The sequence below is a fragment of the Dromaius novaehollandiae genome, chromosome Z (genome assembly GCF_036370855.1).
Source record: "Dromaius novaehollandiae isolate bDroNov1 chromosome Z, bDroNov1.hap1, whole genome shotgun sequence".
In the NCBI taxonomy this organism is placed as follows: domain Eukaryota; kingdom Metazoa; phylum Chordata; class Aves; order Casuariiformes; family Dromaiidae; genus Dromaius; species Dromaius novaehollandiae.
This window is the reverse complement of record NC_088132.1, coordinates 42,536,311-42,549,585: the sequence shown is the minus strand read 5'-3', so window position 1 is coordinate 42,549,585 and position 13,275 is coordinate 42,536,311. Positions and strand designations below refer to the sequence as shown.

The window sequence follows — 13,275 nt, the reverse complement described above, 5'->3', positions numbered from 1 at the left end:
GGATCTTCTTTCTTAAATGTTTGGAGTATGTCTGGCTTATAATGGGCACTCCTTCAAATAACTGGAGGAGAAAATAGATTCCCTAATTTTTAATAAGGACCTTGCTTTCAAATGATAAAAAAATTGTTAGTAATTTCTTGTCTCAGAGTTTTTGCAAGATACAGATCTTAAAATAAGTTCATTCAGGCAAGACTTTTATCATTCTACTCTAACAGAAGACATTTCAAGAGTGAATGGAAATAAAACCAGGTTTCATATTACTCACTTTTTGCCCCAAGTTTAAACACAGTAAAGCATAAATCCCTGCTACAAATGAAGTCTTCACAAAACATTGGCTCTTAAAATCATCTGATTATTAATTGCTGCAAGGCTGAAGCTATTCGGTTTGTAGCACGACCAAAGCTACTCAGCGATATAAATGTGTTGTATAACTGATGAGTATCAGTTTTACTTTTCGTTTTTGAAGAATTAATTTAATTTAATTTAGTTGTGCTTTGTCACAAACAATTTCTAATGTAAGCCTTGCAGTTTTTCAATTACTTTAAAAGACAATTTGTTCTTCAAGTGTCAGAAATGTTGATGTATTTGTGTAAGTTTTAAATGTTCATACTGCTGTCTGATGTAAGATTCACAAAGTTTATTTGAAAGAAAACTCACTAGGTAGCCAGTAACAACGCATGACCAACTTACAGGTGAGTGTCCAGTGTGTTATCCAGGACACAGTGAAGATGGCTTGTAAACTAGTAGTGTTTCAGGTTTGATCCTAGACCTGTTGTCAAAAATACAAAATTTAGCACTCACGTATTTTCCAGAATATAAACTGATAGTTATGCTTAACTTTTTCATAGATGTAGACTAAATATCTGTTGTTGGCAGCTTATTTTACTAAGCTTTGTTGAACTTCAGAGATGATTAGCTTAAAATATAAAAGCATTATGCACAATCAAGCTGCCTAATCTGCCATTTAATTCTCTCTCTCTCTTTTTCTTTTTTTTTTTTTTCCTCCTGATTCCTAACAGGCTACGTTATGTTCTATGAAGGGCTGCATGAGAGCTCTTGTAGCCCAATTAAAATCTGAAAGCGAAGACTTGCAACAGGTAACTTCCTTTTGAGATGAAATATTCCCTTAGCTTAGGCATTTCCATCATCTTGCATCTCTTCCATTTCACTGTGTTATATTGAATTATTGTATCTGCTCTCCTAATATTTACTTTCCTTCTACTCATTTTGCCTGTCAGCGGGTTATTTTTATGTTTGAATTCATATCCTCTTTCGTGGAGTCTCTAGTGTGCTGTGACTCTTCTCTTTTTTCTTAATGAGGCTCTTTTAAATATGCACCATCCTTCCTGGTCTGATTGTGTTTTTTCTTAAGTGTTGTTCTTGTGTTGTCTTGTCAGCATTAAGTTATATTATCTTTAATGCAAAGTTTCTATCTGTCTCTGTTCTGTAAATCACAAAGTACAATTTTGCTGCTGTAAAAATGCTTAACTGTGGGTCAAACTCTGTTTTTTCACCAAAGTATATGTTACATATGGGCTATAAAACTATTTTTTATGACTGATCTGTTAGTGGAAGTCCAGTTTTCAAGACGAATTTGAGCAATCTGAGATTCTCCCATTTAGTTTATTCCTGATAGTGCTAACGGACTGGGATTGCACTGATGGTTAATGCAGTATTGTGGCATCTGAGGTTCCTTCTACCCTAGCAGCAAATAAGAGGAATAGTAGTAGAGAGTGCTCTACTTTAGAGGACAATTTCCATTACACTTGATGGAGTTGTTCTCTTAGTACATACATACCAGCTCTCCACACCAGCACCTCCCAGAGAAGCGTTGTGTCAGCAGTGTTTGATGTGACACGAAAAGTGTCTCTTCCAATGGCTCGTGCCATGTAAAGAAAAATATCCAGTAAATAAACAATCTTTTTTTAAAAAAACCTTGTAAAGTGTTTAGGGTGACCCTTAGAGTTCAGAGCACAGACCTGTTCTTCAGTGGTATAAAAATTGTTTAAAATTATTAAATATGAAATTATAGTTCACTTTGAAAAATATATAATGTAAACAAATCAGAACAACTTTTGGAAGAGAAAACACTTCCAGTTTGAGTGAATCACCAGAAAATAGGTAAAAGGACAATTTTTAAATATAATTGACTTTATCTCTTAAGACTTTTCCCCACTAGAGGAGGAGCTAATGAATTACAATTGAGAAACTGGTTAAAATTACAAAACAAGTCTCTGATTTGGTATTAGGACAGATATTATGGATATGTAGTACTCTTGAAAAGAAAGTAAACTGCAGGGGCACAGCGTTGTATAATTATTCGGGTTCACCAAGATTAAAGGAGACTGAGTAAGTTCAGAGATGTGTGAAATGTCTTAAAATAAGCAGCATGTGAGATTCAGTATTTAAATGGAAAGTACTGCATGTTGGAAGGAATAATTTCAACTATTCATATGCATTACTACTTTTATGAATGCTTGCAGTTGATTTAAAACAAGAGCCTGAAACTGCTGTGGTGACAAGTCAACAAAAACATCCACTCAGTGCAGCAAGGGTTTAAAAAGCAAAGAATAATTTGGAATAGATGAATTTTTTTTTTTTTTGAATTCTGATCACCTAATGGTCAAAAAAAAATGCAGAAAAGATTTGATGGGTGAATTTACTGATTTTAAGTACTGAAAGATATTTATGTTGAAAGAATATTGTAAGTATTGAAAGACTGTTACAAGTATTGCAAGAGACACCGTTTTGACCATAAACCAATGAGGACATGAGACATAAAACAACATAAGGAATGATATAACACAAGTAAATTGTGCCTATTACTTCTTTTAATCGTAATACCAAGGAAATTATCAATGAAACGAAAACCAACAAATATAAATTAAGCATTAAATTTCAAGACCAATAGTTCAGTAATTTTAAAAAGCTTATGCACTTCTATGACAGGAAGAGCCATAGATAAAAGTATACTATCAAATATGTTTTATGAGAGATATACATGCTTACATCTTCCCATAAACAGATGGAATTAGATGTTAAGGACTGTCCACTATAGTGCCAGTTGCATTTTACTTTGAAGCACCTCAATCTAGTTGCTGCGGAGAACAAGAACTTAGGCTGAATGGCTGCCTATCTTCTATGGATAACTATTCTGATTATCACAGTGTATTTTTAAATGACTTCAAAGAGCTTTAAAAGCATTAATAAAAGTAATCATACCATACCTCTGAGAGACAGGTAAATATCATTGTCCTGTTTTACTGTTGGAAAAGCTGAGAAAAAGATAATATAAATCTCTCTTCTGAGATTACATAAAAAGTCTACGGCAGACATCAGAATAGAGCACAAATCTGAATTTTTGGTCCAATTTTTCAGCCAGTGTGGAAAGCAGGGGACCTGCTTTCAAATCTTTGTTTTACATACGCACACACAAAAGCCAATACCTTTGATCAAACCTCATACTGAAATGTTGGGACAGTCTGTCTAGGAATAGAATGAAAAACAAATTTCAGCAAAAGGCTAGTTCAGTAGCTGAACATTATCATTGTTAATGGATTCCATAGTGTTCCAGAAATCCAGAAGGATGTGCTGATAACCTACTAAAGAAATAGCTTTATTGAGATGTATTATTTTTATTTCTTGTTTTGCAGGTCATTGCAAGTGTGTTGAGGAACTTGTCCTGGCGAGCAGATGTAAACAGTAAAAAGACTCTACGTGAAGTTGGAAGTGTGAAAGCATTGATGGAATGTGCTTTAGAAGTTAAGAAGGTATCATATATAAATGATTATGTGATAAGTTTTGAAGAGATTGTATTAATTTTAGACAAAATACAGATATTATCCTTGCAGTTGGTCAGATATTTGAGGTGTTTCGGGTAGTTTCCTTTGAAGAGGAGAATTGCTTTGAGTTAACTGGGCAGCAGCTGATCACAATGTAGCAATGACATCTGAGAACCACTAACATTTCTGGAATTTTATTTATGAGGGTTGATAGCTTTCACTGTTCAGTTTCATGAGCTGTGCTGTTCTAATGCAACATTCCAATAGCATTTTTTATAATTTGCCATTTATTAAAACCATCTTCTGATTTTGTGAATAAACAAACTTCCACTTCCGCCATTCCATAGATGTATACTTGGTAACCAGATAGGATTATATTCTGTCCCAGAGTCCCTTGCTTGCTAATCTACAGACCCTTTTTACTGCTATGGCAACTGACAAGTATTGTGGCTCAAACTTTCTGGCAAGCAATAACAAATACATAGATGAGGGAAGGAGAGATAAGCAGACAAAAGTAGTTCTGTGTGCAGTGCCGCCTGCCTCTAGTTTAGCAGCACAGAAAGCAGAAACTGAAACCTACTTAATTCATATTTGTGAGGAAAACTAGAGAAATAGAGTGGCATATGCAGGAAAACAGAAAGCAAAATATTGGGCATCAGTATACAGTGTGTAGAGATTTCATGCCAAACAGAAATTAAATTCTGTAGTTAACTGGAAAGAAGCCAAATTCCATGGTCAATGAATTTTGTTGTTTGCAAGTCTGGGATAGAATCAGTGAAGCAGTTTGTTTCTCCAGGCTGTATTTTCAGGCCGTGTACAGGCTCAGCAGGAATTGCTGCTTTCGTTTTTTCTTGGTTCACATTTTCAAAGCTATCTTAGCATCCATGGGATCTAGAAAAACAAGTTTGTTAAAATCTTATTGAAGCTGACTTACATATTGCTGAGGGCTTATGATCAATAGTAGAAAATTCTCTAATTCTGTCATTTTATTATTTCCCTAGGAATCCACCTTAAAAAGTGTTTTGAGTGCCTTATGGAATTTGTCAGCACACTGCACTGAGAACAAAGCTGATATATGTGCTGTTGATGGTGCTCTTGCATTTCTAGTTGGCACACTGACATACCGGAGCCAAACAAACACTTTAGCCATTATTGAAAGTGGAGGAGGGATACTAAGAAATGTTTCTAGCTTAATTGCTACTAATGAGGACCACAGGTGAATATACTTTCTTGTTTTCTGAAAATCGTAGTGATACCAAAAGTATATTTACTAGACAGTTTGTATGACTGCATTCTAATATGAATGCATGTATTGAGTATAGTAATTAAGGATTAACTTTTTAAATAGATTTGATAAGGCAAGTATTCCATTTAGGTAACAGGACTATGTAAAAGGATTAATGTATTTGCTGCTTGTTAAATGATGAATTGTACTAAAAGCTTTTCTTGGAAAGAGATATTCATTAGTCATATCAGCCATAGGAAACTACCTGGAATGGAAAATTGTTTCATATGGAGAGCGTTGTGTGGGAGCAAATTATTCATATCCGTAGCAGAATTTGATTAGCATTCAGATTAAAATTGAGGAAAAATAAGGTATATTTGCCTGGGAGAAAGCATCTTTTATTTTTACTAAGGACTAAACTTGTTTATAGCGTAATAGGTTTTTGGTTTGTTTTGTCCTTTTGAAGTGCCACGTTCTAATTCTTGTTTTCAATTGCTCAACACCAGGCAAATCTTAAGAGAGAACAGCTGCTTACAAACCTTGTTACAGCACCTGAAGTCACACAGTTTGACAATAGTCAGTAATGCATGTGGGACCCTGTGGAACCTTTCTGCACGAAATGCAAAGGATCAGGAAGCACTGTGGGACATGGGAGCAGTAAGCATGCTCAAAAATCTCATTCACTCAAAACACAAAATGATAGCAATGGGCAGTGCTGCAGCTCTAAGAAACCTGATGGCAAATAGGCCAGCAAAATATAAGGATGCCAATATCATGTCTCCAGGATCAAGCTTACCATCTCTTCATGTTAGAAAACAAAAGGCACTGGAAGCAGAATTAGATGCTCAGCATTTATCAGAGACTTTTGACAACATTGATAATTTAAGCCCAAAAGCTTCTCACCGTAATAAGCAGAGACATAAGCAAAATATATACAGCGAGTATGTCTTGGACTCCAATCGGCATGATGATGGGATTTGCAGATCAGAGAGTTTTAATACTGGTAATGTGACTGTACTTTCACCATATTTAAATACTACAGTATTGCCTGGCTCCTCTTCCTCCGGTAGAGGAAATACAGAAAGTTCTCGATCTGAGAAAGACAGAAGTCTTGACAGGGATCGTGCAGTAGGTTTAAATAGCTATCATCCAGCTACAGAGAATACTGGGAACTCCTCTAAGAGAATAGGAGTGCAAATTTCTACTGCTGCAGCTCAGATTGCCAAAGTTATGGAAGAAGTAACAAGTATGCATATTCCACAAGAAGACAGAAGTTCTGGTTCCACTTCTGAAATGCACTGTTTGACAGAAGACAGAAATGCCCCAAGAAGAACAGCCACTGCCCATACTCATTCAAATACGTACTTTCCTAAATCTGAAAATTCCAGCAGGACATGTCCTGTGCCTTACACAAAAATGGAATACAAAAGAGCTTCAAATGATAGCTTAAATAGCGTCAGCAGCAGTGATGGCTATGGTAAAAGAGGCCAAATGAAACCTTCCATTGAATCGTACTCAGAAGATGATGAAAGTAAATTTTGTAGTTACGGTCAATACCCAGCTGATTTGGCACATAAGATACATAGCGCAAATCACATGGATGACAATGATGGAGAGCTGGACACTCCTATTAATTACAGTCTTAAATATTCGGATGAACAGTTGAATTCTGGAAGGCAGAGTCCCTCTCAGAATGAAAGATGGGCAAGGCCTAAGCACATAATAGATGATGAAATAAAACAAAATGAACAAAGGCAGTCAAGGAGCCAAAATGCAACTTACCCTGTGTATACTGAAAGTGGAGATGATAAACACATGAAATATCAGTCACCTTTTGGACAGCAAGAGTGTGTTTCTTCATTTAGATCAAGAGGATCCAGTGGTTCAGATCAGAACAGAGTAGGCTCAACTCTTGGAATGAATCAGAAAGTGAGCCAGTCCTTGTGCCAGGTTGATGATTATGATGATGATAAGCCAACAAACTACAGTGAACGTTATTCTGAGGAGGAACAACATGAAGAGGAAGAGGACAGACCAACCAATTATAGCATAAAGTACAATGAAGAGGAACATCATGTAGATCAGCCTATTGATTATAGTCTAAAATATTCAACAGAAGTTCCTCCGTCTTCTCAGAAGCCATCTTTTACTTTTTCAAAGAGTTCATCAGTGCAAAGCACTAAAACTGACCATATTTCCTCAAGCAGTGGGAACACATCAGCCCCTTCAGCTAGTTCAAAGAGACAGAATCAGCTTCACCCAAGTTCTGCACAGAGCAGAGGCAGTCATGCTCAAAAGACTGCCTCCTGTAAGACTCCCTCTATTAATCAGGAAACTATACAAACTTACTGCGTGGAAGATACACCAATATGTTTTTCAAGATGTAGCTCTTTGTCATCTTTGTCATCAGCTGAAGATGAAATGGGGCGTGATCAATCCGCCCGTGTGACGGATGCTAATAACACGCTACAGATAGCAGAACTGAAAGAGAACAGTGGGACTTTGTCTACAGAAGGTGCAGTAAGTGAAGTCGCATCAACATCACAACACATTAGAACAAAATCCAGCAGACTTCAGACTTCTAGTTTATCTCCTTCTGATTCCTCTAGACATAAAGCTGTTGAATTTTCTTCAGGTGCCAAATCTCCCTCAAAGAGTGGTGCACAGACTCCTAAGAGTCCACCAGAACATTATGTGCAGGAGACTCCACTCATGTTCAGCAGATGTACTTCTGTAAGTTCCCTGGATAGTTTTGAAAGCCGTTCAATTGCTAGTTCGGTTCAAAGCGAGCCTTGCAGTGGAATGGTAAGTGGTATTATAAGTCCCAGTGATCTTCCAGATAGCCCTGGACAAACAATGCCTCCAAGCAGAAGTAAAACTCCACCCCCTGCTCAAGGAGCTCAAGTAAAGAGAGAAGCAGCTAAAGGTAAAGTACCTAATGCAGAAAAGAGAGAACCTGGTCCTAGACAGGCAGCCGTGAATGCAGCTGTTCAAAGAGTTCAGGTGTTGCCAGATGCTGATACATTATTACATTTTGCCACGGAAAGTACCCCGGATGGATTTTCCTGCTCTTCTAGTCTAAGTGCTCTGAGTCTTGATGAACCGTTTATACAGAAAGATGTAGAGTTAAGAATAATGCCTCCTGTACATGAAAATGAACATGGAAATGAAGCAGAGCCTGAACAGCCAGATGATGCAATAGATAACCAAGAGAAGAAAGCAGAGAAGCCTACTGAAGCAGAAAAAGATATTCTGGATGATTCTGATGATGATGATATTGAAATACTGGAAGAATGTATTATTTCTGCAATGCCAACAAAATCTTCACGTAAAGCCAAAAAGCCTTCTCAAGCATCTGCTTCAAAAATACCTCCTCCTGTAGCCAGGAAGCCAAGCCAGCTGCCAGTTTACAAACTTTTGCCTTCACAAAGCAGACTGCAGTCCCAAAAGCATGTGAGTTTTACACCTGGAGATGACATGCCACGGGTATATTGTGTTGAGGGTACACCAATAAATTTTTCAACAGCTACATCTCTGAGCGATCTCACAATAGAATCACCACCAAATGAGTTGGCCAATGTAGAGAATGTTGGTACTGGGACAGACTCAGGGGAATTTGAAAAGAGAGATACCATTCCTACAGAAGGCAGAAGTACAGATGACTCTCAGAGAGCGAAAAGCTCAACTGTGACTGCCCTGGGACTGGATGATGACAAAACAGAAGAGGGCGATATTCTGGCTGAGTGTATTAACTCAGCTATGCCAAAAGGAAAAAGTCACAAACCTTTCAGAGTGAAGAAGATAATGGATCAAATTCAACAAGCATCTTCACCTCTAAATAACAAAAACCAATCGGAAGGTGAGAAAAAGAAGCCAACATCACCAGTAAAGCCTGCTCCCCAAAATAATGAATACAGAGCACGTATAAGAAAAAACACAGAGCCTAAAAGCAACATTAGTAATGAAAGAAGCTATTCAGAAAACAGAGATGCAAAGAAACATCTTAAAAATAATTCAAGAGATTTCAATGACAAACTTCCAAATAATGAAGAGCGTGTAAGAGGAAGCTTTGCATTTGATTCTCCTCATCATTACACACCTATTGAGGGAACTCCGTACTGTTTTTCGCGGAATGATTCCCTAAGTTCTTTAGATTTTGATGATGATGATGTTGACCTTTCAAGGGAAAAAGCAGAATTAAGAAAAGGAAAAGAAGCAAAGGAAACAGAAACCAAAGACTGCACTAATACCGAGCAGTCTTCAAATCAGCAACCAAGTAATAGGACACAAGTCTGTCAAAAACACCCACCAGGCAGAAGCCAGCCTAAAACTTTCTCTCAGTCAACTAAAGATATTCCAGACAGAGGAGCAGCTACAGATGAGAAGATGCAGAATTTTGCTATCGAAAACACACCTGTTTGTTTTTCTCGCAATTCATCTCTTAGTTCCCTCAGTGATATTGATCAAGAAAACAATAATAACAAAGAAAGCGAACCTGCAAAACGAACTGAGGCTCCTGATCCACAGATAGAATCAAGTAGACCTCAGACTTCCGGCTACGCACCTAAGTCGTTTCACGTTGAAGATACACCCGTATGTTTCTCTAGAAACAGCTCCCTGAGTTCTCTTAGTATTGACTCAGAAGATGATCTTTTGCAGGAATGCATTAGTTCTGCTATGCCTAAAAAGAAAAAGCCTTCAAGAGTAAAGAGTGAAAGTGAAAAAAATAATTCCAGAAATATAGGTGGTATACTGGCAGAAGATTTAACCCTGGATTTGAGAGATATACAGAGGCCGGATTCAGAACATGGTTTCTCACCTGATTCAGAGAACTTTGATTGGAAAGCTATACAAGAAGGTGCAAATTCTATAGTTAGTAGCTTGCATCAAGCTGCAGCTGCTGCATCACTGTCTAGACAAGCTTCATCAGACTCTGATTCTATCCTTTCATTAAAATCTGGTATTTCTCTAGGGTCACCATTTCATCTTACCCCAGACCAAGAAGAAAAGCCTTTTACTAGTAATAAAGGTCCAAGAATTCTTAAGCCAGGGGAGAAGAGCACACTGGAGTCTAAAAAAGTAGAATCTGAAAATAAGGGAATCAAAGGAGGAAAAAAAGTATATAAAAGTATAATTACAGGAAAAGCTCGCTCCAATTCAGAAGTTTCAAGCCAGCTAAAGCAACCACAGCAAACAAGTATGCCTTCAATTTCACGTGGTAGGACAATGATTCATATTCCAGGAGTTCGAAATAGTTCCTCAAGTACTAGTCCCGTTTCCAAGAAAGGTCTCCCACTGAAAAACACAAACTCCAAGAGTCCCAGTGAAGGCCAAAGTTGCACTAGTTCTCCAAGAGGAGTCAAGTCATCAGTGAAACCTGAGCCAGCTCCTGTAACTAGGCAACCCTCTCAACAGGGTGGATCAAGCAAAGGACCTTCCAGATCAGGATCTAGAGACTCCACTCCTTCCAGACCTCAACAGCAGCCATTAAGCAGGCCTCTGCAATCTCCAGGTCGAAACTCAATTTCCCCGGGAAGAAATGGTATAAGTCCTCCCAACAAACTGTCTCAGTTGCCAAGGACTTCATCTCCTAGTACAGCTTCAACTAAATCTTCAAGTTCGGGAAGAATGTCATATACATCACCGGGCAGGCAGATGAGCCAGCAAAACCTTACAAAGCAAACTGCCTTACCTAAGAGTAACAGTGGCATTCCCAGAAGTGAGTCTGCTTCAAAGGGATTAAACCAGATTCTCAGTAGTGGTGGATCCAACAAAAAGACTGAACTGTCCAGAATGTCATCCACAAAATCTAGCGGAAGTGAATCTGACAGATCTGAGAGACCTGTTCTGGTTCGTCAGTCAACCTTTATTAAAGAAGCTCCGAGTCCAACTCTAAGACGGAAATTAGAAGAGTCTGCTTCATTTGAATCTCTGTCTCCTTCCAGACCAGATTCTCCCACTAGATCCCAAATACAGACGCCAGTTTTAAGTCCATCTCTTCCTGATATGTCTTTATCCACTCATTCAACTGCCCAGACTAGTGGTTGGCGAAAACTGCCCCCTAATCTGAGCCCTTCTGTGGAATATGATGGGAGACCAGTGAAACGTCATGATATAGCTCGTTCTCATTCTGAGAGTCCATCTAGATTGCCAATCAATAGATCAGGAACATGGAAGCGTGAGCATAGTAAGCATTCCTCATCGCTTCCTCGTGTCAGCACTTGGCGAAGAACTGGAAGTTCTTCCTCAATTCTGTCAGCTTCTTCTGAATCCAGTGAAAAGGCAAAAAGTGAAGATGAAAAGCAACACGGAAGTTCTGTTTCTGGACCTAAGCAAAGTAAAGAAAGTCAAGCACCAGCAAAAGGTACTTGGAGAAAAATAAAAGAAAATGAAATTCCTCAAATAATGAATGATCCTCAGCATTCTTCCTCAGGTGCAACGAACGGCTCTGATTCCAAAACTCTAATTTATCAGATGGCACCAGCTGTCTCTAAGACAGAGGATGTGTGGGTGAGGATAGAAGACTGCCCAATTAATAATCCTCGATCTGGAAGGTCCCCAACTGGAAATACTCCCCCTGTTATTGACAGTGTTTCAGAGAAAGGGGGTGTGAATGGTAAAGATTCTAAAGAGAGTCAAGAAAAACAAAATGCAGGGAATGGCAACGTTCCTGTTCGTACCATTGGTTTAGAAAATCGTCTGAACTCATTTATTCAAATAGACAGTCCAGACAAGAAGGGAACTGAAGCAAAACCTGTGCAGAATAATGCTGCTCCTGCACCAGAAAATAATGAAAGTACTGTTAGCGAGCGTACACCATTCAGTTCCAGCAGCTCCAGCAAACATAGCTCCCCCAGTGGCGCTGTTGCAGCAAGAGTGACTCCTTTCAACTACAATCCAAGCCCCAGGAAAAGTAGTGCTGACAACAGTTCTGCTCGGCCATCGCAAATACCAACGCCGGTAAATAACAGCGCAAAGAAACGTGACTCAAAGACAGAAAATACAGACTCCAGTGGAACTCAGAGCCCTAAACGCCATTCGGGCTCTTACCTGGTGACTTCTGTTTAAATACATCAACAAAAATAAAAAGTAAAACTGATGTATTATTTACAGCAGCTATTGAGAAAAATTTTGTTTCAAATGAAACTTTAAAAGACTGGGGATTGGTTTTATTTGTTGTTTTTATTTTTTGTAAATAGGTTTGATTCTTGTTAGAGGGTCCTTGTTCTGGAAGCCATATTTGATAGTATACTTTGTCTTCACTGGTAATATTTTGGAGGGATACCTGATTGACGGTTTGGAGTAAAATTGCTAATGCAATTATATTTGTACAGTATGTTTAACGTGTATTTAATTAGCATCCCATCCCATAATCCTTTAAATACTGCTTGTCTTGAAATCATGAACATTACAGATAGAGATGATACAGTCATTTTGCGTTATCAATCACTTCTAGATTACAGACTGACTAAACTACATCAGGGAAGAATTGGTATTATTTATGCAAAAAAAGTATACTCAGTTTTAGTATTTGTGAGTCCATCTAACCCAATAATTAATCATGTGGCTGTGAAATTCACAGTAATATGGTTTCTGCTGAACAAGCTTTCCCAGCCTGCTTTTCTGCATGAATGGAACTGATGGTTTATTTTCTGAAGTAATGATTAACATTTCTGTGGTCACATAATGTGCATAGATAGCTACGGTGTAACAATTTACACTTTTTGTGCTCTGCAACAAAAGGAAAACTGTGTAACTGTAAAACCTTGAACAAAATTATTTTACCTGAACTAGATTTTATCTTAAAGTAGGTAGAATTTTTTTGCTATGCTGTAACTTGTTGTATATTCTGGTATTTGAGGTGAGATGGCTGCTCTTTTATTAATGAGACATGGGTGATGTCTCAACAGAGACTAAAATGAACATTTCAGAATAAATTATTACTATATGTAAATTGTGTGTGTTACTTCTGCATTACATAAAAAGACGGTATTTTATTTTGAGATGTCACCTTATAATGTGTTGTATAATGCACTTACACTTAAGGCCTGGTCCAGCAGAATCTTGCACCTCCGCTATTCACCCTTCTTTATCACTGACAATGGCTGTTGTAGGATGCTTATAACAGTTGCAGGATCAGGCCGTAGGTCTTCTGTACTATATTTGTAATTGAGACGGTTTCACACATCTCAGGTGCATAACAAGGCTAAAGGCAGGGTATTTCCAGAAGCCAAGCAGTATAATTGTTTTCATGACTGCAAGCCTGAA

At 38.0% G+C, this 13,275-nt stretch overlaps 1 protein-coding gene across 5 annotated transcripts in view; it reads left to right on the top strand.

Moving 5' to 3' along the window:
- The window catches only part of LOC112995240 (APC regulator of WNT signaling pathway), a 94,613-nt gene extending 81,652 nt beyond the window's left edge, over window positions 1-12,961 (top strand). For all 5 annotated transcript variants that reach the window (XM_064501247.1, XM_064501245.1, XM_064501246.1 and 2 more), the window contains 4 exons: window positions 1,020-1,097; window positions 3,654-3,770; window positions 4,784-4,998; window positions 5,514-12,961. In XM_064501247.1, coding sequence (XP_064357317.1) covers window positions 1,020-1,097; window positions 3,654-3,770; window positions 4,784-4,998; window positions 5,514-12,075 — 6,972 coding nt within the window. In that variant the 3' untranslated portion in view covers window positions 12,076-12,961. The remainder of the gene's footprint in view (window positions 1-1,019; window positions 1,098-3,653; window positions 3,771-4,783; window positions 4,999-5,513) is intronic.
- Window positions 12,962-13,275: the final 314 nt, after the last annotated feature.